Source organism: Diabrotica undecimpunctata, chromosome 3 (assembly GCF_040954645.1).
Source record: "Diabrotica undecimpunctata isolate CICGRU chromosome 3, icDiaUnde3, whole genome shotgun sequence".
In the NCBI taxonomy this organism is placed as follows: Eukaryota; Metazoa; Arthropoda; class Insecta; order Coleoptera; family Chrysomelidae; genus Diabrotica; species Diabrotica undecimpunctata.
In genome coordinates this window covers 141,813,478-141,840,732 of record NC_092805.1, presented here as the reverse complement: position 1 = coordinate 141,840,732, position 27,255 = coordinate 141,813,478, and the positions used below count along the sequence as shown (strand labels likewise).

General features: G+C 33.6%; 1 protein-coding gene across 6 annotated transcripts in view; it reads left to right on the top strand.

The window, feature by feature from the left end:
* Nucleotides 1-27,255, top strand: part of lilli (AF4/FMR2 family member lilliputian) — an 829,533-nt gene that overhangs the window by 282,578 nt on the left and 519,700 nt on the right. For 2 of the 6 annotated variants that reach the window (XM_072527036.1, XM_072527033.1), the window contains exon 1: nucleotides 14,303-14,507. The exons of 2 other annotated variants lie outside the window; for them this stretch is intronic. In XM_072527036.1, the coding sequence (XP_072383137.1) occupies nucleotides 14,491-14,507 (17 nt within the window). In that variant the 5' untranslated portion in view covers nucleotides 14,303-14,490. Of the gene's footprint in view, nucleotides 1-14,302; nucleotides 14,548-27,255 lie in introns of those variants that run through there. 2 more of the 6 variants (XM_072527038.1, XM_072527034.1) reach the window with 1 other exon arrangement.

The window sequence follows — 27,255 nt, the reverse complement described above, 5'->3', positions numbered from 1 at the left end:
AGATATGGGCATCAATATAGATGGAGAAAGATTAAATCATCTGAGGTTTGCAGATGATGTCGTATTAATCGCAGATAACTTACAGGATACGGTTTCTATGCTACATTCGCTTAAAAGTCTGTCTGAAAGAGCAGGATTAAAGATAAACTTTGAGAAAACTAAACTTATGACAAATCTCGTAATGAGTGGAAATATAACTATCGACAATAATACCATACAACAAACAGACACTTACAAATATCTGGGACACGAGATCAAAATAAACAGAGATAATCAAACAAATGAAATACAGAGGCGAATAGGCCTGACATGGGCAGCATTTGGCAAACTAAGCCATATTCTAAAAAGTTCAATTCCCATGTGTCTCAAGCGAAAAGTTTATAACCAATGTGTTTTGCCTGTACAAACTTATGGAGCAGAGACTTTAACACTCACACAGAAATCTGCGAATAAACTAAGAGTTACACAACGAGCCATGGAACGTGCAATGCTGAATGTGAGCCTCCGAGACCACATAACAAACCGACAAATCAGGCAAAGATCAGGAGTTCAAGACGTCATCGAAAGAACCACGAGACTTAAGTGGAACTGGGCAGGACACTTAGCCAGAACACAAGATGGACGATGGACAAGACGAATTATGGAATGGAGACCCAGAAATTATAAAAGAAGCCGAGGACGACCACCGACTAGATGGACCGACGACATAAAAAGAGTAGCGGGAAACTGGCTACAAGCGGCCCAGTGTAGAGAACACTGGAAAGAACTGAGGGAGGCCTATGTCCAGCAGTGGACGGGATTGGCTGATTGATGATCCACACTTTATCTTTGAAGTGACCTTCATTTACCCATGTTTCGTCAAGATAAATGATTACTTTCATTTCTGTACTATTTTATATAAGTTAGGAAATTACGTCTAAACCTTATAATATTATCACGTTCAATGAAAATACTTTTTCTACTTCTCTTTAAGTTGCTACAAAATAATAAAATAAAGCTCTTTACCTTTTAATTGATTTATTGCCTAACACAATATGAAGAGTATATCAAGAGTAGAACGTATACCTAATTCTGAAATTAGAAGAAAAACAGATAGAGTACATACAACTTCTGAAAGAATAGAAACTAGACAGTTAATATGGTATGGACACGTACAGAGGATGGACGACAACAGATGGCCAAAAAGAGCTATGGAATACAATCCAAGTAATAGAAGGAAACGAGGAAGACCAGCCAAGTCTTGGATACAAGGTGTTATGGAAACCATGAAAGACAGAGCCATTGATGAAGACACCTGGAGAGATAGAAAAAGATGGCGATCGAAATGCGGGAAGCGGCAGAAGCTGTAGGATCCCCGCTTATATATATATATATATATATATATATATATATATATATATATATATATATATATATATATACAATATGAAGAATTTTTTTGATTCTCTGGAGGAGTTATACATTCGTTACTCTGTTAGTCCATGATATTTTTAATATGCAGCAGTAACACCACCTTTTAAAGTTCAGTTTTCCTGAGTGTCCAAGCCTCTGATCCATAAACGAAAGTTAAAATAACGTAGTATCTTAGCATTCCCATTCGGAGACTTAGGTTTAGGCTGCTTCAAAGAAGAAATAGTTTGATCTTTATAAATACAGCTCTTGCAATTTCTATTCGGACATTTATTTCATGTTGTAAAAGATCTAGCATTTCGGCTAACTAGCTACCAAGATATTTATACCTTTTCACTCTCGCTGTCTCTCTGCTCATTACTTATGATACTATTACTCGGGTCGTTATCTTTAAAAGATCTAGCATTTCGGCTAACTAGCTACCAAGATATTTATACCTTTTCACTCTCGCTGTCTCTCTGCTCATTACTTATGATACTATTACTCGGGACGTTATCTTTCGTTGACATGACTATAAATTTTCTTTTTACAAAATTCATTTACTGTAGGTTATACATGAACATATTAATCTCTCTAGAAGTGTTTTTAAATCCTCAAGGTTATTTGTTATAACAACTGTATCGTCCCTATATTGCATATTGTTAAACAAAAACTTCTTCATTAATAGGAACACTCTTACCACGATCGTTCAAAAATTCGTGGAAATAGATTCATTGTAGAAGAGAAGAAGGAATATGGACCTACCCGACGCCATGTAAAATTTCTACTTCCTCAGTGAGCTCATCATCTACTTTAACTTTTGCTGATTGCTTCCAATAAAGGTTTCCTTTTTATTCTTATATCCCGGTTGCCAATGCTCATACCTGTGAGTATCTCTATAACTTTGTGGTGTAGGTTGTATTCTACAGATATTCAATGCTATTCTAAGACTTATTTATTTTCCGCACCAGAGGAAAATAGCGGAAGTCATAATAGTGCCGAATTATATCCAAAATATTAGAGAAATTGTGGTTAACAAGACTTCAACCCACTCTAGAAAACAAAAAGATCTTACCTGATTACCAGTTTGGTTTCCGTCGCGAACACAACACTATCCAACATGTACATAGAATTGAAAAACAAATCGATAACGATCTAGAAAATAAATGATACTGTTTCGTAGCCTTTCTGAATATAAGTCAGTCTTTTGATAAGGTCTGTCACACTGACCTACTCTATAAAATCAAAAAGCATATGCCGCATAGATTCTATGCTGTGCTGGAATCTTACTCAACTAATAAACACTTCCTAGTTAGACACCAAGAGGAATGCACTGACTTGTACTCAGTTGAATCAAGCATACTCCAGAGCAGTGGTCTTGGACGCGTGCTTTACCTACTATGGAATTCCCAGCAACACACACAACGACAGTATGTAGTATCACATCAAAATGCCGACACTGCTACGAAAAACCTACAAAATTCTCTCAATAAGATCGAACTTTAGCTTAACAAATGGAAAATGAAAGCAAATGAAGCCAAATCTAAACACGTAACCTTCACAATGAAAAGGTATACCTGCCCATCGGTCACAATGAATGGTATACTGCTTCAACAAACCAATGACGTAAATTACCTTGGTATGCATTTAGATCGATTTATGACGTGGACAATACATATCTTTACAAAAGGTAAACAATTGCGATTAAAACTGCACTAAATGTACTGGCTGATTGGCAGGAAATCCAGAGTAAAAACAGAAAATAAACTCCTAATCTAGAAATCTATCCTAAAGCCGGTATGGGCATACGGAATTGAACTCCGGGGTGCTGCTAGTAACTTCCAACAAATTCAAAATAAGATCCTGCGCAAAGTAACAGATGTCCCGTGGTACGTGCCCAACCATCTAATCGAGAGAGACTAAAAATATCACCTATAAAAACAGAAATAACACGTTACAGTTATAAACACAAACATAAACGGACTTGAGTGATATATTTAGTTATATAATATAATATGTTCAATATTCATCATCATCATTGGCTCCACAACCCATGGTCGGTCTTGGTCTGCTCAAGGATAAGTCTCCATTCTCTCCTATTCTTCGCGTTGGCTTTACAGTTTCGTACTCCCAACATTCTCAAGTGTTCCTTCACCTGATCCTTAAATCGTGCTCTGGGTCTGCCTCTCCTTCTCACTCCATCTATTATTTGGTTATAAATATGTTTTGGCGGCTCCGTATCATTCATTCTCTCTATGTGACCTAACCACCGCAGCCGGTTTATTTTGATGGACCTAATAATATCCGGTCTGTGATAGAGGCGGCAAAGTTCGAAATTATAGCGTCTACGCCATAATCCATAGATATGCTGGAGGATTTTACGTTCAAAGCATCTTAAACGTTCTTCATCGCTCTTTGTCATCGTCCATGTTTCCGACGCGTAGGTGAGGATGGGCTTGATATAAGAGTTCTGTATATCACTAGTTTCGTTCTTTTGTAACAAGGCTTGTTGTTAAAAATTTTTTTAATCCATAATAGGCTCTATTTGCCAGATATATCCGTCTGTTAATTTCTGCATTTACTGCATTATTCTGATTAATTTGTGAGCCTAGGTATATAAACTTTCTTACTCCTTCGAAAGTATATGTTCCGATCGTTAGATCTTCGGGTTGTGCTGCTTGTATATAATTTTATACTTTCATATACTTCGTCTTACTAGTGTTAACCTCTAGTCCCATTCTTTTTGTTGCTGCATCAAGCGCCTTGAATGATTCGACCACGTCCGCCTTTCTTCTTGCAATAATGTCGATGTCATCGGCGTACGCTAGTAATTGTACGCTGCGATTAATAATAGTTCCTCTGGTTGTTATTCCAGATTTTCTTATCGCTTTCTCTAGTACAATATTGAATAGAAGACATGATAGGCTGTCTCCTTGTCTAAGTCCTATCTGAGACTGGAACGTTCTGGAAACTCCGTTCTGCACTCTAACTTTACACTCGACTCTTGAGAGGGTCGCTTTCACCAATTTTACTAAGTGTACTGGTATGCTGAATTCTATCATGGTACAGTGCGTTTCTTTTAACACTATCATAGGCACTTCTAAAATCAACAAACAGGTGATGAGTATCAATGCCATACTCATATGTTTTTTCCAGAGCTTGGCTTAGAAGGAATATTTGATCGGTCATTGATCTTTCTTTAGAATTTTCTAACTCAGAAATGATGGTCGTCGTTTGTATTTATGCACCGTCAATTTTTTGTGGCATAATATAACTTTTCAAATTCCGCTTTACATAATAATGATCACATGTTTTTAAGTAATGAACATCCACTACTTCCAAACTTTTACCTTCCAGGAAAATCACCTCTAAACAAACAGAATTTTCTATTAATGTGTGGGTTGGTTTATCGGCAACTAAAATGTGTAATCGGCCCATATGATGTTCCTTTTATCTTGAGTCGTAATTTTTAGTTTATGCATGATGGTATACTAGCGAAGTACACATTAAAAGTTCAGAATAACTGAAATTTTCATTTTTCATATAGGTCAACTGGACGTGGAAGCAAATTGGCTTGACCACCGCGCAGTTCTTAAATTAATCATTTATATTTTTATTATCGGTGTAACATAAAGTCGCTTGTTTACAATGAACCACTAAATAATCGTTTTTAACTTATTAGACAGACATATTTTTTTTTATTTAACTTAATGTATCTCGGCTGCAATGACCATTGACACAAACAATTTTGTGTACAATAATTACAATAAGCACATGTTACTAAATGCTTATAATAATCTATAAGCTTAGAAAATGTCCCTAAATAATACAACAGTTTTATCACTAAGTTATAAGTTAAAGGTAAAGTACATGGAAAATTTGAGATGCTATGTTTTCTCTGTGTTGTTGTACGGGGCGGAGGCATGGACGCTTACAGACACCACTATTAAAAAACTTGAAGCATTTGAGATGTGGCTTTATAGAAGAATGCTGAGAATATCATGGACAGCAAGGATCACGAACAAGGAAGTTCTAGAAAAAATGAAGAAGGAACCAGAGATTGTGTTTACGATCAAACGCATAAAATTGCAATATCTGGGACACGTTATGAGAAATCAGCACCGTTACTCCCTGCTGCAGTCTATATTGCAAGGTAAAGTCAAAGGTAAGCGAGGACCCGGTAGAAGGAGAATATCACGGCTGCGGAATTTAAGAACATGGTTTAAGAAAACCTCAACGGAGCTGTTTCGAGCCGCAGCGAGCAAGGTCATGATTGCCAATATGATTTCCAAGATCCGAAACGGATAGGAATCAGAAGAAGAAGAATATGGAAAACAAGGGCTCATATTCTGTTGAACAACTGAATGTCTTTCAAGAAACCAATTAGGTTAAAGACTTGATCGGGTGAGTTTAAAACGTCTTTGATATTTGACTTAAGTTGATGTTGCAGTCTGTGTTTTGCGTATCGGGGACACTCGATCAGGATCTGTTTCACAGTTAATACACTTGAGCAGATTTGGCAATTGGACTTCGGCTTGGACATCATTAATTATTCATATGTGAATCGAATATGTCCTATTCTTAATATTCGGATGACAGCTTTTTCTTTTCTAGAGATTGTTGGAAGTTCAAATTTTTCAACAGTCTCTCGGATCTCATGTAATGCACTCTTGGTTGTGTTCCAGTGGGTTTGCCAGATATGATACTGTTGTTGCTTGAAAATTTGCTTTAGGTCATCACGGATTTGAATATGTTGGGCTTTTGAAGATTGACTGTTTACACAAGAAGCTTGCTTGGCTGCTTGGTCTGCTTTTTCATTACCGGGGATGCCGATATGGGATGGTAGCCAGATGATCGTGACATTTACACCTTGAAAAGCGAGTGCACTGTAAGTCCTATGGATTTCTTGAACTAAAGGATGCTGAGAGTATAGACAGACATATTGAGAAATTATTAAAGTAATGAATTCATAATTATGTATTACTTTTTTTACTAAATTTTTAAATATTAATGACGTGAATACAGAATATATAATTTTGAAATGATTATTATTGTTAAATTAAATAATTAGTATTTATTCCATGTGAACTGGAATGTGTCCACTTACGAAAAAGTTTTGGAATATACGGAATAATGTATCTTTACAAAAATTGAAAAAGGTTCTACTTTTGAGCATGAACATCTCGAAAAATTGTCATTTTATGCGTTTCTGGTATACATATTTTACTTTAAAAATGTAGGAACATTTAAAACTGTAATCAGAATAAATGTTCCGTCAATGGCGTAACATTTGAAAGAAAAAAATCGATTGCTTTCAAATGTTATACATAACTGGTAAAGTAAAATTTACTAACTGGGAAGTAGGTGTACGTCATGAGTATGACATAAAAAACATTTAGCAAATTTAAATAAAAAAATAAAGAAAATTATATCGAGTACTAAAAAAATATGGCCACTACTTAATATTTTTTAGTTTAATTATTTGAAAATATGCAAAATTTTACGCAAGCATTTGTTATCGAAACATCTTATTCTGAGACAGAAAATCTTCAGTTATTTTATCTGTATCTTACTCCTAAAGGGACTTTAAAAATTAAAAGAAACATTTTAAAAAATATGATTCATTTGTATTCATTTTATATTTTTTGTTGCAGGTAATACAGTACATTTGAACTATGCTACAAAGGTAAATATAGCAATATGTTCTTTTAAATATTCAGTATAAATGTTAAAAAATAATGTTCTATTGTTCGTCTTGCGTCCATTCTCGCTAGATCGCATGTATAATACCGAAGAGGAATAAGCCTTCAAAATACCTGCGACATAATAGCTGGTCGACAAAATATTTGATGATAAACTGTATTACAAAATAATTAGGTACGAATTGAATGAAGAGTGTGAGGTATTGACAACAATAAAAAAATTGAAACTTCAGTATTTGGTACATTTCAAAGAGAGGTTAAAATACTCACTATTTTAAAATGTCATCCAAGTCAAAATAAAGGAAAAATGGGCTACGGAACCTGCAGGAATGGTGTAGGTGTAGTTTAAGTGAACTTAACCAAGCAGCCAAGACTCATCTTAACCCGTAACTATCCACATTAACATGTTACTTAACCACTACAACTGGGTTACCGGGACCCGTTCCAAAAATAAGCAGAAAAAGTAACTAGTTTCCAAAAATGTATTAAAAAAAAACAAATATTCTGTAATATCAACCCATATTTTATATAAAAATCTTACAAACAATTTGCACATTTTTTTTTGTATATCGCAAACATAAGCATATGTCGCAATTACGGTTTGTTTTTCGGTCTTTTTTGATGGACATACTGAATATCGTTCTCTTTTTGATTTAGCGACTTCAAGAGGTTCTGGATCAGGAATCAGGATCAGGAACTTCAGAGAACAGGAAATTCTGGATCAATTTTAAAGATATCAGGGACTTTATCTCGTACTTTTCGATTAACTTTTGAGTTGGTTAACATATTCATTACGCTTACTTCTAGCTCTGTCTCATAGTGTCTTACCATTAATTTTTCTAAGTGTTTTCATCTCTGCTGTTTCTAACATCCTTTTTGTCTTCATGTAACATGTAATGTCTGATGCATTTGTATCAGTTTATGCGGATGACTCAACAATGCTATATCGCGATAAAGACATTAATTTTTTAAAAGATAAAATAACAAACTCACTGAATACCTTCTCTGATTGGTCCAGTAATCACTCGCTCCTGTTCAATGTTCACAAAACTAAATTTTTGTCATTTACATCCCGTGCAAATTCTACTAAACCTGATTTAAGTATTTCCATCCCAGGTGAGGGTATGTTGAATTGTAGTGATGTGAAGTTTTTAGAAGTGACTTTCGACTCTCATTTACCTTTTAATACTCATTGTTGGAATATATGTAAAAAACTCAATTAAAATTTGGGTAGAGTACTTAGACTGCAACATCTTCGTCTTTTTTATTTTGCTCTGATGTGAAGTACAATCGACAATGAGTTACGGTATAACTATCTGAGGTGGTTCTTCTAGTATAAAGGACGTTTTCAAATCCCAAAAACGTATTGTGAGATGTATTGCAGGTGTTCGGTATGGTTGGTCTTGTGAAAACCTATTTAGAGATTTAAATATATTAACAGTGTATGGAATTTACATTTTGGAATTGTTGATACCAATTCATAAAAATAAAAGAATTTTTTTATGTAACAGTGATATTCACTCACACAACACAAGAAATAAGAGACAGTTTGTAGTACCCTATCGACATTTAGAAATAAGTAGGAAGTCATCTACTGTCTTTGGTTTACTACTGTATAATCAATTTCCTCAAAAATTTATAAACATTAATTCAACTACAGCCTTTAAAAACAAAGTTAAAGAGTACCTAGTCACAATGTGTCCTTATACATCAGATGAATATTACGAGAGTGTATCTGTGAATGCTCAAGCTGCAACATAACCAAATTTAATATTATTTTAATTATATTAAGATGTCTCTGTTGTACCTTTTATATGTATTTTAACGTTTTAAATATTTTTAATGTACTGTTTCCATTTTGTGTAATGTTTAATATTTATAATTTTACTTTTGACTTGCTGTAAACCTTGTTGTAACTTACAGTCAAATAAACCATCTAAAAAAATCTTTCTGTGCCAGGTCTTGTTTCTGCCGCGTATGTCATTATTGGTCTGATGACTGTTTTGTAAATTCTACCTTTCGTTTCTTTCCCGATATTTTTATTTCTCCATATTGTTTCATTCACGCAGTCTGCGGCTCTGTTTGCTCTATTCAATTGATCTTCCACTCTATTCACGTGACATATTCATTACGCCTAATTTGTTTTCAGTCTGGAGAAAATTGATATATGACTCTACTGTTAATAGCAGACACCTTCAGTATAATATAAAAAATTGTCATTAGCCATCTTCTAGTACAATATAATAAATAACAACTTACTAGTAAGAATATGCCAATACTAATGAGATAACAGTAGGTCAGATACACATCATGTATCATCAATTATAACATAAAACACAAGCACAGAAAGATAAGAATTTGATATCAACAGAGGTTATGATAATACCAGTCAGAATTTTTTACTCCAAAAGTGTAAAGATTGCTGATAATCAATTTTCACAATTTTATTTCACAATTTTTGTATAAACAATTTCCAGTAAAAAATCGAAACGTTAAAAAGAAAATAAAAAATGTGCTTTTCATTATCATTTTCTTTTGGTTTAATACCATTTAGGAAGATATGAGTGTAAAGCATGCCACATGAAAATAATTTCAGAACCATTGAAAGTGACTTCAGAAACATTTTATCTTTTTACAACTACACGCACTAATCAATGTATCCATTCACAAACTTCTCTCTAAGCCCTATGGTTTACAGAGAAGTGAATACAGAATGTGAAGAAAGGGAGAAAGCCTTTTTACAATACAGAACACAACAAACACTACAGCGTGTAACCACTATAAACATAAACGTATCTGAAATGAAACAAGTATATGCAGAATTATCAGAGGACACAGAAAATGTATCAAAAACGAGACACATCCAGAAGTAAACGTGGGCACACTGCTTGCGATCCCTATTTGCTAAAAGTGACAATAATGAATCACCAACGCCAGAAGTGACACAAACTAAGAAATAAAGATTGAGAAGGGAGAGATAAAGGAAGCATTAAGGAAATTAAAAAATAGAAAATCACCAGAAGAGTACAGAATACCGAACGAACTCCTAAAGTACGGAGGACCAGATCTTACCAAACAACTATTATAATTAATTCAAAAAATAATAGAATAAAACAGAATATCACAAGAATGGAAGTCAAGCATTCTAATACTGCTCTTCAACAACGAAAACTAAACAGACCCGGAAAACTACAGAGTAATCAAGCTTTAAAGTAAAAACTAAAATTAACAACCAAAGTGATAAAAATAAACTGAATAAAATTGAAACACTTGCAGAAGAACTGGAATACAATAAATTGGCATATTTATGTTTTGTGGGCTTGAAGAAGGCATTTGACAGGGTCAAATTAAAGGACGTTATCCACTTATTGTACGCAAGACTTCTAGAAATAATCAACACGATCCAAAACATATACCAATACAATACAATAAAAGTAAAAGTAGAAGAACTTACCGACCGAATTGAGGCTGGTAATGAGATAAGACAGGGGGATTCTCTGAGTCCTCTATTGTTAAACCTGATCATGGATTGAATAATTACAAAGTAAGAATGTAAATGGATACCAAATGGGATAAAAACAGCTTAAAGTAATCTACAACGCATGCTTCACCAATTTGGTATAACTACCAGAAAAGATAAAGACAAAATGCATGGTTATAACAGAAACAAGTAATAGAGTTTAAATAGGTATCACACTGTCTAGTTATGGAAAGCTAGAAACAGAAAAGGAAGATTAAGTGAATAGAGCCATCAAGGCCGCAGGATGCCTGAATGAAACAATATGAAAGAATTCAAATATTGGAAATAAATAAAAGGCAGAGTTAATAAACTATTCGTCCTTACAAACAAACCCGATACAAAGAGAACAAACAGAATTCTAGAAACACAATGGAGAAAACCCTTAGAAAATTGATTGTAAGACACTATAGGCCAGAACTAGAAGTACAGATATACGACGTAGATGCAGTGTGGAGAACATCAAGGACTGGGTAAGAAATATAAGAGTAGAATGGAACAATCATATAAGCGGCATGATAACAAATACAGTAGTAAAGACAGCGAGAGACGGTTCCTTTAAAGGCTACGAAATCGATGGACAAAAACTTAAAGGAACATTGAAAAACGGATAGAATCATGTCTATTTAAAAATAAGAAGAAGAAGCACTAATTAATATCTTTAATTTGTTACTGATATTTGGTATAATAACAAATAGCGTGAATAAATTTTGCGCGAGCTTTTGAAAAATTAGTTAAACTCAAGCTACGTTTAGACCCATCAAATGTCTTAACAATGTTAACCGTTCTATGTGTATTTTTATTTGATACAAGACAAATTGTACGAAGAAATATTCATATCATTTAACATAAGATTTGTGCCGGCAGAAAAAATGTAACATATGCATTTAATGCTCTTCCTGGTTCTGTGCCTCCGCATCGTACATTCCAGCAAAGTGTTGATTGCTATCAGCCTTCTTTTTACAAGTTAATTAGTGTTCATAAGATCAAAAATAGATATTGTTTTTGCCAGAAAGCAAAAATATGTGTTTTCTAATTTAATAGAAGATTTAAAGTTCTGGTTGAAAATTACTCGTATTATTAAAATGACAAACTACATTAATTACAAGATATTCAATATAGATTAAATATTTATATTTGTATTTCATTATTTATACTAATTTATGTTTGAATTTCTTCTTTACAAAAGTTTAAAAAGGAATCCACAGGTTAAATATAATTAACATTTTTTTGAATATGTATTAACGTTTATTGATTATGATATAATGTAGTAGCAGAAGCAGCAACAGAAAGTCTAATATTTACCTTTCTGTTTTAAATAATTAAACTGAGTCTAATCCCACGTATGTATCATCTAATAGAGTGCTAATTGAACTGATCTCTGGTTTGTTGTTCAATATTGCAGTAATATTTCAAAGCAAGAAAATGCAGAATATAAAAAAGTATTTTTCGCAGTAAAATCATTTCACGTCACGATTTATACAAACTGACGTCACTGTCCATATATTTAAGACATATTTAAAATTTCCATAATATCAACCTTAGAGTTCAAATTTCCCTAACACAGTTAAAAATATGACTCCCATACGGAGCTGCTCAATATTTCATAGGCGTCAACATGGTATTATAACAAGAAAAATGTAATCGTGATTACATTGATAATTTTACAATTATATTATTAAATACCTATAATAGCATTTCTTATTATTAATAGTATAAATTTTATGCAACAATTGTTAAAGTTTATTAATCCAAAAAATAGCGCTTTTAATTAAATAGATTAACCAATCGTACGCCAGTGATACAGGTATAAATGAAAGTCAAATGACATTTGGTTGTGTAGCCAGAATGCCGATAGCGTTGACGATAATTTACAATGGTCAGCCGGAGTGTGACGTCACGGCGGTCATATTGTTATTATTACTTTCCAAACAAAAGTTGAAATGCCCAATCTCAAGACTTTTTAATTTCTATAAAGTTAACATTTTGCTTCCTCTGCTGCTTTTTCTTTTAACTATAGTGTTTTTTACAATATTATCATCATAATTCAGTGTTCTATTTCTATGAAATATAGTTTAAAAGTTTAAATTAAAGAAATTATAACCTTACTTTATTGATACATGCATTTTATTGCTATTTTTATAAAACAACATGCTTTATTATTTACACAACCTTGTAAACTTGTTGTAGTAACTATTAGAATACTTAGATATTGCAAAAAGCGGAAAGATTCTGTAAAGAAAATGAAAAAATAACGAAAAATACAAATTATTCATACTAAACAAGGTTTGTTTGGAAAGTGAAACTGACATATGTCAATCAAATCTACGTCATCACTCCGGTAGTCCATTTTATTTTATTTGACCTGTATTGTACATTATATCTTTCAGAAAGGTCGTTTGTTCTAATAGCTGCGACTTGAAAAATATTTTAATCTTGGCTTCTCAGAAAGTCTCGTTTTGGATATACATTTGTTACTCGATTATACATGATCCAGATATTTATGACGTTGAATTATTTCCAAAGTAATGAGAACATGTTAGCATGTTTTAAGAGGAAAATACTAAAAACATTGCATACAAAAATTATTTGTATAGTAAACAAGTAACAGAAAATATCTCTGACAAGTATTGATGCCTAACCTATCAATTGTTGTTCAAAACAGTACGAAAACATGGCGGCTGCGCATGCTCTCGTCATATGATGAAAAAGCCCATTGTTGAGACGGAAAGCCGTAACCACCGAACAACTACGAACCGAACAACACCGAACAACGTTGTTCGGTGCCGTAACTATAAGTCTTTGACGTTCGGTTTCAAGCTTCATTTCCTAGAGTAGTTGTCTGGTTCTATGGGGGTTTCGGCCCTATCTACGTCTTTTTCTTGGATTCCCATAGCCATACCGTCAGCATAGATAAATTTGCGTAAGATGGTGACCGGAACATCTGTGTAAATGTTGAATATGAGAGAAAAAAGAACTGACCGTTGTGATAGGCTGTTTTGCAGACTTTTGAATTTGCTAGTTTCTCCATCGAGGTTTATTAATTTAGAAAAATCTGTCACTTAGCGTTTGGTTTATCCGGATATTAAATGATCGGCAAGGTACCATCTGGTATATTTTAAATAAAATACCCTCTTTCAAATAAAAAAAAACATACAATAATAACGCACTCATAATTGATTATTCCTTTCTATATTCTTTTGTGTATTGCCTTAATGATTTCATTTATAGTAAATTATTCATTGTTTATAAGAAATATTTTTATTGTGAATATTGAATATTTTACCGAATATCAATAAATATTATCTTCAATATTATATTTTATTTGATTTGTTATCAACCTGTTCTTTAATGGTTTTTATCTTAAAAATCTGCCAATTTTCGATACGAATCAAGTCATTTATTTCGGGTTATTTATACAATTTTAACCTATTTCAATCTATAAAATAGGATAATGCCCGTCCTTGCGACAATTTTATCAAAAATTTGTAAACCCGACTAATATTTCATGAAACAACTCCTACACTATTCAAAGAATATGCGAGAATGTTCCTGAAACTTGTGTTCGTGCAACGTGTGATGAGTATTACAGAATAATTGGATTTCCTCGATCCGGCAACAGCGCCTCCGAGTACAATGTGAATGTGAGTGAGTGGCACAGTGTACCTACGTTTTCTTACGCTCTCACTCTATTTTGATAATAATATGTCAAACGAGATATGTATTTACCGTGTCGTGTGCTAAGCTGGATAATGGAGATGAGAATTAGTTAAGAATGTGCAATAGTGTCGGGTTTTTTATCGAACTAATACAACAAGTGTTCTTTTTGTGTGATTGTGCTCTTTTTTGGATTAAAAACGGATCAACTGGGGTTTTCCCTAAATGAAGAAGCCTCTTCGGTATGTTCTCATTCTGACAGATGATTTAAGTTTGAAATCGGTACAGTATCAGTTTTTTTTGTATATTTTGCTAATGTATCGTTTAATTAACATCAGCTTTACTAACTAATGGGGACACGTTAATTGGCATTTCCTTGTGTAATAATTAACAAATGAATTAATCATCAGGAAGTTTCTGTCCAGATTTGGACATTTGTTTACATGTTCGTCGTGAATAGGTATCGGTTTATTTATTAAAAATGTATCTACCAATAACTACCGAATAGGAAAGGATTTTAGAATTCAGGCCAAGGTTTTACCTGTGCAGACTGCTAACTACGTTAACTTCTTATTTTCATTGTCATTTCTGAGACGTCATATCGGTTTAGTTAGACCTTCATTTGTTGCTTTTTACAAAGATATATTACTTATAAACATCCCGTAGTTTTTTCACGCTAGATATGATACTTCGTTGCCAAACATTTTGTTTTGACGTTATTTCGTGATACTTAAATGGATATTGAATCAATAAAACGGATAAGTCCTTTAGGAAAGTCGAGGGTTTATTCATTCCACCTTCCACTCATGATATCTATTTTTAAGAAACTTAACCTCATTTTTTTGACATTCTTATATATTTATCAATGGCGTATCTGTGGGGACATTGGCCATTTATTTCCGAGATATCTTACAGACAGTAAATATTTTTCATCATAACGTGTTAAATAACATGAGGTAAACAGCACGAGTTTTTTTTATAAATAATATTTAAAAAAATAACTTCATAAAATTAACAATGTACTGTCAATTATTTACTATTGTCATAAACAAACTGCATGATATACTACCTAGTGATTTTTTCATTTATTTTAATCGTTTTTTCACTCAATTAAAGGAGGATATTACCAACATAATGTTACTTACCTATAACTATTTTCTTCACCCATTTCCAAAAAGGTTTTAACAGGTCTTAAATATTTAAGTAGTTCCTTTTCGTTCTAAAACGTAATAAATTAGACTTCTCCGACTTATAGATGTATACCAATAATCAGTACTCTTACTCTTAGTCGGCTACATGGAAAACTTCTGCGAGGTTTACTTAATTGAACTTAAATATAGAGAAAAAGAACAATAATGTCAGGCTTCAGAACTTAAATATATTTTAGAGATAACGCCTATTGAATTACTTAAATAACTACATAATAGAAAAAAGATCAAATATCAATATGGAAAGGTACTTTATGGTTTTGAATCTGCGATGGTATATGCAGTACAAAAAGAAAAATTGGTAAGAAAATGTCTAGATATTCCCTGTACACCAAGATCTGCGCCAGGATGGCTGAATCTCATTAATAGATATTATTGTATAAGAACAAATTGTATAAGGACATAAACAATCAATGGACGAACACGTACTGCCCAAACTGACCATATGTACCACCCACAGAGTTTTATTAAATAACCTAAAGGTGGAACTCCTATTAAGACAGAATTGAAGTTGGCTAGAGGGCACTATTTTTCTGCGGGAAAAACATTTAAGGGGGCAATAGTTAAAAAGAAAAATTAGGAAGTTAGTTAAGTTAGAAAATTAAACTTGATTGAATATAAGACAATTTTGAAAATCTCGCTTATGTTAGCTCTATTGATTTTCATCGTGGAATAATGATGTTTGGGACTTGCTTTATCAACTTAAACTTGTAAGTAATCAAAACGATTGTTTTATGCCAAAACACTTACAAAAATATGCCTATCCCGCGGGTTTAATATTACACTTAGGTCTAGATGGGTTGAAATGCCTTTTAGGAAGTTTTCTTCTCTATTTTTCCCGCGACTGAAAGTTTTTATTAATTACTTCGTATATATTTATCCATCCATCTATTCTTTCATTTTTTCCACACATGATTGAGACCCGAATTCAAAACTCAGCAATGACGTCATTGGATAGACAGATTGCGGCCCCACTGTTTCATCAACCAGCTTTTTTAAAATTCATTTTACAACACAATTTAGTACTTAAATAAATTTTAAGAAAAAGAACAAATAAATAATTGTTTGTTGAATTAGGGTATTTATTATCTGTATATTAACAAAACAATTAACGATTTTTATGCAAAATTCAACAGTGGCTGAATAAGATATCTTTAGTTAGTTCACGTCTTTTTGAAGTAGCATCTACTTTTTCAGTTCTTCTATTTTCTCAGTGCATAGAATCTAACCCTAATCTAACCTGATTTGTATCCAAACCAGTCCAATCTCTTACATTTTTCTACCATGTAAGAATGTTTGTGTCTTTCCAATCCTATCATTTCTTCTATTATCCCTTTGATCAAAAACTTTGCACTATTTATTGCTTCTTTTAACATGACCAAAGTGTAAAGTTTTTCAGTTTTTTGTGTTACAAAACAACTCTCTTTCTCTAATGAGCCTTTGAAGATCCTTCAAGAACAATAGTGTGCATGATCCGTCCAAGATATTGGAAATGTCTTCTATAAATCCACGTTTCGAAGGCGTCTAAACTTTATTTTGGGTTCTAAAGTTTCACAGTCACAGCCATATAAACAAAAGACTTCTCATAATCGATGAAAAAGATATACCTATACGACTTTTTGTTGATCTATACTTTTTTGTAATAGAACAGATAACCCAAATATTGCTTTCCTAGTTCTCATTCAAAAAGTGTCAAAAACAATTGGTCTTAAAATTAACACCTCAAAGACAAAAGTTATGACCAACCTTGTAGTCAGCGGTAAAATTCTGTAATATTTCTGTAATTTAATTCTGTAAAATTCAAGTAATAGGTTACAAATATCTAGGGCATGAGATTCGCTTAGGCCGAGATAATCAGACAACTGAAATACAAAGAAGGATAGGTTTAACATGGGCTGCCTTTGGTAGATTGAATAATATTTTCTATTATAAAATTAATAAATATAAATAAGTATATTATCCCAGTTTGTTTAAAAAGAAAGATTTTGACCAGTGCGTTTTACCGGTTCTTACATATGGTGCAGAAATACTGACTCTGACAAAAAGAACAATAGATAAAATAAGAGTTACACAACGCGCTATGGAGAGATCAATATTAGGTATTACCATCAGAGATAAAGTACCAAACCTAGAAATAAGAAGAAGAACGGGAGTCACAGATGCAGTTGAAAAAATAGCCATGGCTAAATGCGCTTGGGCCGGACATGTTGCCAGATTAACGGATAATAGATGGACCAGAAAGATTCTGGAATGGCGACCAAGGCAAGAGGCATATCGAAGGACGACCACCGAGTAGATAAACGGATGACATCAAGCGCATCACCACAAACTGGATGCAAGAAGCTCAAGATAGAAATAGGTGGAAAATTTTACGGGAGGCCTAAGTTCAGCAGTGGAAAAATATAGGCTAATTGGTGATGATGAGTTCTCATTCCCTCTCGATAACCAAACTGTACGCCATCTAAGCGTATCTCACATTTTCTATGTATTTTATGATGAAATAATTTAGTAATGATTTTTAGAATACTTCTAATTAAGCTGTATTCTCAATATTGTGGAATCACACCGCATTTGTAGATTTCATTGAACAGTCTCAGTAACGTAGGCGTCTTTTCTTCGTTCATTAATTTAAATATCGCTATATGTACAGTACTAGCTTTTGATGACTTCGATATAGCTAAAAATAGAATCGGCATGATATAAGAATTCAAACAGACGAAAAGAGCAGCTCAAGAACAGCGCCTGGTCGCTAAATTTTGACCTTGACAATGACTTATTCCTAGTGTGATACAGGTTCGGTTCCTGACATTTTTTTCCAAAGCAAATCAGTTTCATCAAAATTGAAAACTTGTTGAGACCTAAACCATTCACTTTCCATAAACTGCTCAAAATGTTTTGTAAATTCTAATGCAACACCTTTATCGGCACCAACTCTTTCTATCAACTATTTCAACCGCACGATCGGCATTTGGTCCTTTTGTTTCGGCTGATTTTTATAGTTTTATTTAAATAAGACAAGGTTTTTGTAGTGTCAAGCACCGAGCTGGTCAGGGCGAGTTGGTGGAGAACCAGCGGCTAGCCTATTGCAGGGTCATCATATTGCTACCCCTGTAGCAGCCTGTCTTCTACTGGAATTGCAAGACTGCTACCTGAATTCATGCCTAGACTTTTAGACTATTTATCACTTACAACTAAAAGGTTTCTTTGTATACTACGAAACGAACAGTGTATAAACGGTTCGAGATTCGCGTGGGTACATATAAAGCAGTTACTGTTAAATTTACATTTACATTTAATCTTTGTTAAAATACCACTTTGCTTTGTTTATGGAAAGCTGTATGAATAATACCGCCACATATAAAAAAATGGTAATAAAATTAAGTTGTAGATTTAACGTCTAAATGTCGATAGTTGCCATTTCGAAACAATGGGAATTCGTATCAGGAACACCAGAAAGATAATAAAAAAGCCAGAGAACACCACATACCAATGCTCTGTTTCGTAGATTACATAAAGACTTTTGATTCAGTAAAATGGAATCTCCTCTGGAGTATAATGGAAAATATGGGAGTACCTAGCCACCTAGTTAACATTATAAGAAATCTGTATGATTTGTCTGTCTGAAAACTCAGTCAAAGTTAAAATGCACGGAATATATTCAGATACGTTCAAAACAAAGAAAGGAACTAGACAGGGCTGCATACTATCAACATTATTATACAACATATATTCTGAATATATACTGAGTTAAGTACTAGACGAATAAGATGGAGGAATCACTATAGAAGGCAAAAAAATCAGCAATCTGCGATACGCAGACACTCTTAATAATAGCAGCAAATGAAGTTTAAATGGTTGCATCACTGAATGGCTAAGCCGGATAAACGAAGAATTCGGACTTCAGATTAACACCGGAAAAACAAAAATTGGCGAATGGCGAAAAGTGGCGAATTTTGAAGTAGTAGACAGATTTGTATATATATATATATATATATATATATATTTTTTTTTTTTTTTTTTTTTTTTTTTTTTTTTTTTTTTTTTTTTTTTTTTTTTTTTTTTTTTTTTTTTTTTTTTGTGGCATTGACTTTCGTCATTCAGCCAGTCTCGAAAGGTTATAATATATTCCTCAAAAAAGTATAGACAGATTAATAGAAGCACGTCGAAGGAAAATACAAGGACACTCGCTTCTCGTCTAGGGGTCCGTCAAGACATTTATTTTAACAGACAAACAATACTGGACCACGGATAAGGTATTGTTACATATAGGATAAACAAAGGGTACAAGTCTAATCCTATACACGCTCATGAAAATTTTCATGAACGAGTACCAGATTTATAAAGCTATGCATGTGTGTGACAAAAATTCTATAATTAAATTATATATTGTTACAGAACCTATGGCTAACAAAGACTGTATATTATATGGGCTGTATACTTGGGCTCCCTGATAACCGACAATGGCGATTGCTTCTCAGAAATCAAGCATAGACTAACAATGGCCCGAACTGCAACAGCTAAATTGATTAAAATATGGAAAGACCGAATAATAACAAGAAATACTAAGCTCAGGTTGGTCAATGCCCTTGCTACATACACAGCTGAAACATTGATTTTCAAAAAAAAAAATGGATAGGAGTAACATCGAATCGTTAGAGAAGTGGGTCTATAGAAGAATTTTAGGCATACCCTGGACAGAACGTAGAACCAATCTGTCAATTCTGGAAGAGCTTCATATAAAATACAGGCCATTAAAAAAATTAAACCGAGCATACCTAAGTTACTTAGTATTGGTAATAAAAAGAAAGGTAGAAAGCCGAAGGCCAAGAGAAGATCTCCAACACGATGGAGAGACCAAATGAAGACTTTGGTGGGAAAATCCCTACATGAAGCCGTCCATATGGCACAGGATAGTAGCCTATGGAGACAGCAAGCTAATAATATTTAGAGTGTCACCAAGGCCTGACAATGGCTCAAGGAATGAGGAGGAGTTGCCATTTCAGCCATTTTTCAGCTCATCAATGTCAGTACACGAAGAGATTCATGATGTAGAAGAAGACCTTAAGATTCTAAGGGTCACAAGATGAAGGAAAGTTGCTAGAAATCGACGGGAGTGGTGATTTTTGAGCCAATTATACTTAATGATGATCAAATGGCAGTATGTGACATTTATCTCATTATCTTCGACAATATAAACATTGTTTATAAACAAACTGTATTCATATTTTTATTAAAAAATGTGTACACGATAAGTTAGGTTATGTATATGCCAGTCTATACATCAGACTAAAATCCAGTTATTTTTATTTCATAGACTACTTTAATTAGTTTTTTTTATGGGCCAATATTAAATCTGAAGATCAATAACAATAGCGTACAATACAAAATATTAATAAAAAAACTCCATTATCTAGGTATATATCGCGTCTTTGCAGAGAAGCACAATTATTTTATGTTGGTATATAAAATAAGAAGTTAGTGAACTTATTTTAGGATGTTGTCTCGACTTCATAAAATAGCAGCTAAAAAATAACAATCAACAGTTTTATTTCAATTATAATAACTTGCTATTGTCTTGTGTGTATCTAATATAGACCAGAAAAAACGCCGAGTAAGTGCCAGTACATTTCTTGCCTGAGTTTTATTACATTTTTATGGAGTTTAGGCTTTAATTCATTTTAGGGTTTTTTCGTAATAAAACAACGTTCCCGCTTTTATTTTATCTATTAACGTACTCCAAGAAGTTCGTCTTTGATAGATAGTTATATGGTAAATATAACATTGGTTAAATTGTAAAATTGTTATATTAGTTAATACCTATATCAGAGCAAAAAGCAATATTTTAAAAGAAATGTTGAATACACCTGCTTTCTCTTACATTGATTGGAGTTTTGTTGATCTTTTTATTTCAACGAGATAGTGATGCTTATGGGAAGACTATTATTTTTGTAAATCTATTGGCGGTGTTTCGGAAAAATGTTTTTCCAGTCATTATTTACTCTTTCATCACAAATTGTCATAGCATTATTGCAAATATTTACCCATATTGTTTATTATTATGTATAAAGCTCTACAGGCCTTGAAGACCTAGGGTTAAAAAGTTTACATTTGCCATTACAATTGCTATTATGTCTGTTAGCATATCCATTTTATAAGGCCGAATTCAGACCAACACTATAATTTATTGCTAACTTATTACCATTAATTTATTACCCCCGAAAAGGGGTATAGGGCCAATCTTGGCGGCATATTTTATTGCTAATTAATTGCTGTTGATTGGTATATTAATCAATCTCCAAAAACTACCCCATCATCTCCTAGCTTAAAACACACCCCCGGAAAAACCGAGATATCGGCCAAAAAGCAAACATCAAGGAACTGATTGTTCATTTATTGCCGAAGTTTTACGCCAAGAAACAATTTATTGCTACAACCGTTTCTGAGAAACAATGGTTATGTTAACTTTACGGTAAAACTAGCATAGCCATATCCATATCTCGGCAACCAGTTGTGCAGTGCACCAATCTGTGCAGTGACACATTTTGATATTAATATTTGATATATTTAATAATTATAATAATAATATGTAAATATCCCGAGACTGAGGGTTTCCTACTTGCCATTCAGGATCAGGTTATTTTACCTGAAATATATTATTGAAGATCCTCAAGTCCAAAATGACAAATGCCGATATGGATGTCAAGCCCAAGAAACCATCCAACATCTTACCGGTGGCTGCCAGGCATTTGTCGGTACTGATTATAAAGAACGCCATGACTCAGTAGGAAAGATTATCCACCAAGAACTAGCTGACAAACTGGGACTCCTCCAAACCGATCATCTTCCTTATTATCAATGCTTCCCTGACAGAATGCTTGAAAATGACAACTACAAGCTATACTGGGACCTCACAGACCAACCAGTGGCGCATAATAGACCGGATCTGATAATAGTTAATAAACTTACTAGGAAAACAACACTTATTGATGTGGCGATACCCAACACCAATAATTTACGTGTTAAATACAACGAAAAGATCGCCAAGTACAGTGATCTAGAAATACAAATCAGGAGACAATGGAGAATGGAAAGTACCCAGACAGTACCTATTATTCTATCTACTACTGGTGTTATTCCCAAAAACCTCCTAGAGAACATGAAACAGCTGGGTCTAAATGAACATCTCTATAAGGCCATACAGAAAGCTGTACTCCTCGCGACGCGACGTCCAGATGTGTACGAAAATTTTTGGGAGATACTCCAACATACCAAGTCACCTAGGGCTCGATAACACGGAAAGAGTCCCACCAGAGTTCCTCAATGTTTTTGATACCGTAGGTATCTGGGATGAGTGAATTTTCCCCTTAGAGGAAGTTTGTGCCGTATGGCTAAATCTGGATATGTAAATACTACGAACCTAGTAGGCTCATGGCTTGATGTATTCAAGCTGTGTATTATTTTCCATTCTCTTTTGTCAGTTGCTTTTCTTTCCCATTTTCTTTTACTTCTTAGGGTGCTTGTCCGTACCGAACGTTGGCGATGATTCTGGCTATGATGACTTTATTGGTTGCTATACGGAATAGCTGTGTTAAGGTCTTTCTATACCATGCTCTCAGGTTAGGAAGCCAGTATATTCTTCGTCCTGATGCCCTTTTTCCTTCAATTTTACCTTGCAAAATGCATTGGAGTAGCTCATCTGCCTTGATTTCTCATTATATGTCCCAAGTACTGCAGCTTAACCCTTCACGATGTTAACCAAATCCGCTGTTACGTTGACCCTCCCTAATACTTCTTCATTGGTGACTTTGTCTGCCCATGGTATCTTTAGGATCCTTCTGTATAACCATAGCTCAAAAGCCTGAAGTTTTGATAGAGTTTCCGCCTTCAATGTCCACGTTTCTACTCCGTACAGAAGCACTGAGTACACGTAACATAAGGAGCCTTATTTTTGTTTCTAGGGTGAGGTCATGGCTCTTGAATAAAGAGCTCGTAGTCAAGAATGCACTTTTTGCCTTTCCGATGCGACATTTAATCTCTTGGGTATTGTCCCACGACTCATTGATTATAGTTCCCAAGTAGTTGTACTGTGGCACACGTTCAATTTTCATTTAGTTTACATACAGATTTGCTCCAGTTATGTTCTCCTTGCTGATAAATATTAGCTTGGTTTTGCTGGTGTTTATTTTTTTTTGCAGCCCTTCTATGGTATTGGAAAACACTATTGAGCTTGACTCCATTTATTGAGATGCCTTCGTCAATATTTTTTAGAACCTGTTTAAAAATGTGCTCCGAGTACAGATTGAATATCAGTGGTGAAATTATGCACCTCTGTCTCACCCCCCTTAAGATTTTGGCCTGATGTGTATATTCCCCAGTTATTCGGAGCACCGCTAATTGATTCCAATACAGGTTAACTATTATTTTTAAGTCTCTTTCGTCAATCCCTTTTCTCTTCAGCACTTCCATCATTTGTTCATGCCTATCGAAAGCTTTCTTGTAGTCAATCAAGCATACAAAAACATCACAGCTGACATCTCTACATTTATGAAACAATACCTGCACGCTAAATAAAGCTTCCCTCGTACCAACTGCGTTCACAAATCCATTTCCGTTAAATTCTTTTGTGGATGACTTTTAAAAACAGCTTCAGCAGATACTCATTAGGCTTATGGTCCTATAGCCTTCACAAACTTTTGCTCCTGGTTTTTTGGGCAATGGAACGAACTCCGATTTGAGCCACTCTACTGGTATTTTTCCAGCCTTGTATATTTCATTAAATATTTCAGTTATTATTTTTATTTGGTCTGCATCTAATAGCTTCAGCAGTTCTGCTGACTTCTGCAGGAACCCATTTCGTTTCTTTAAGTCTCCTCGTATCTGCTTTAACTTCGTTGCTCCATCCCGACCTCGGTCTTCCTCTTCGCATCTTGCCAGGAAAGATGGAACTATTCTCTGAAAATGGCCCAACCATGTTCCAACCAAGTCTTTGCGCTTTAATTACTGCTAATGTGTTAGGTTTTTGATAGAGCTCAGCTCGTTATTTGTTGTTCTATCCATTGTCCATTTAAGTTTTTTCCCGCCAAAGATTTTGCTCAGTATTTTTAGCTCCCAAACAACTTTTGGTGTTTTTTTGTTGTGGCCCATGTTTCAGAAGCGTACGTCACGATCGGCCTTATTAAGGACTTGTAGGTTCTTAGTTTTGCTCTTCTAGATATACTTTTACTTTTTAAAAACCTATTTAGAGCATATATAGCGTGGTTGCTCGACATAATTCTTCTGATATAGCCTGTTTTACTTAAATCGTTATTTTTTTTTAATTAAGTACCTTTTTGTCATATTTTTTTGGTATTCTAAGGGGTATCTTGTACTAAATTTAATGTTAGATATCAAATTTTTCCTAAGGAATCAAATTGTAAAATTGCTGTGTATTTAATAATATATTATATTATACACAAGATATTTACCATCGAATTGTAGGTATAAGTTAATGTCAAATCATGTTTGATGTTTTATGGTATATTATATCATCAATAAAGTTTTAATGAAATAGGTACATAATAGAAACTAAATTGTTAAATAAATATCGATTCATTGTTATCGTCAATAAGTTATCTCAAAGTAATTACCATACTAATATCGGCTACTCCCAGTCGTATATTTATTGAAATATTAACAAGAACCCATTTTACCATATTCTTTTTCGTTCGTTTTATATGATAGTGACATATGTTAACTAAAATCTGAATGTGGTACTATCTAAAACCTACTACCTAAGACGCCTTCTGGACCAAGTCGAAAAAAGGTTTCATTATCTAGATATTCCCGTTATTTCTAATGTTGTTAAGGATTTTTGGCTCAAAACAAAAGTAAAAAACATTTTTTTTTAAATCAAGTGCCTAAATTCAAGTTCAAGCCTTCTTCTATCAGCTTTTGATGAAAATTCTGGTTTTATTTTAGTTTAAAACATTCCTTTAAAAATTTTTTAATTGTGAATGAAGTGCATATAGCAGGCCGGCGCTCATTTGTACAATGAGAGTTCAAACCAGCAAATATGTGTGCGTTGGATCTTGTTTCTCTCTCTTCTACACGCCGCAGCCCGAGCTCCCGTCCTGTCATAACAGCTTCATTAAAATTAAAAAAAAAATGTGTTAAAATGAAATAAACCCAAAATACTATATCGGGAAATGTTAGAACAAGGTTTGAACTTGAATTTAGGTTCTTGCTGAATTCAAAAATATTTTTTTATTTGTGTTTTGAGCCTTGAAAACGATCAAGTTTACAGAAAAATTACAAGGGACCTATTTTGTTCAGTATGATCAGAAAAATTTGTCCGGGCCGAAAAAATTGATTGTTACAATTTGTTTCAAAAACTTTGAACAACTTTTCGCCTGGGCGAACACTTGAACCTTATTTTGGGGTATCTAATGAAAGTGATTATGCAAAAAAATCTCGTGGGAATATTTTTCCGAACAAATCCGAGCTTTTCGCTTTGTCTACTGTAATCTGGTTAATCCATCTTGCTGGAGAACTTAATCGTGGTCTTCGACCTTCTACCTTCCTTTGAATGGCAAGTCTCTCCATATTTTCATGTCTGATCTCATGACATGGCCAAAATGTTTTAATTGTTGCAGTTGGATTATGCCGGAGATCTTTTACGAAACTCTTTCAAAAATCTCTTACTGATCTTTGATTCTTTTTAATAGGAAAAAATTCATAGATAAAATGCAAGAAGATAGTAAAAGTAACCAAAAGCTATTTTAAAGATCCCTGAAGACGTTAATAACACAGAAAAAACAATAAATATACAGCATGATGGATAAAAATGTAGATTTAATAATAGGGACCTAAGAATAGTCAAAAAAAAAGAAGACTTTGAGGAACTATTAACGGATAAAAATCAAAATGACATTAACGAAGAAGAAAATATATTAGGTACTGCAAAATAACAAAAAACTCGATAATTGAGGAGGAACTAGAAGAAGCAATAAAAACGATAACGTATAGAGGAGCACATGGAGTGGATAGACTAACAGCTAACAGACATACCTAATAAAAAACATGGACAAAAAGGAGAACAAATATTATTAAAAATAATGGATAAAATATGGAAAAATGAAGATATCCCGGAAGTTAGGAAAGTGTTAATAATAGTACCTATATATACAAAAAGGAGATAGGAGAGAATGTAATAACTACAGAGAATTGGCATTGCTATGTACATGTACCAAACTCTTACAAAAAATAATAAACAAACGATTAAGAATAATGACAAAACACACGTTAGACGAAGCACAAAGTGGATATAATTATATTTACTCTAAAACAGTTAACACAAAAAGCGTTGAAGAAAAAAAGTAAGCATACTCAGCATTTCTTGATCTAGAAAAAGCCTTCGAGACAAGAGCTATGGAAAATACTGAGACAAAAGGGAGTCGGCAACATATATTTGGGAGTTACATAGGTCTTGGAAAAAAAACACAACTTCTTCATATGTTTGTATTTTAAAAACCAAAAATCTATTTTATTTAAAATTTACACACAGAAAGTTTAGCATTTTAATAAGCCGTAAAAAAATTTTCAACTAAAAATATTGAAAATTGTCGATTTTGAGATTACTTCAAGCACTAGCAAGAAGCGTTACTATCTGACTTGACAATGGCAAGTGCGACCATACCGAAACGTCGTCAGAATAATGGTTTTTTTCGAAACCAAAATTAATAAGCTGATTTTAAAAAAGCCTCTGGCTTCTCATTATGTGGACTAAAGAAATATATCAAAATTC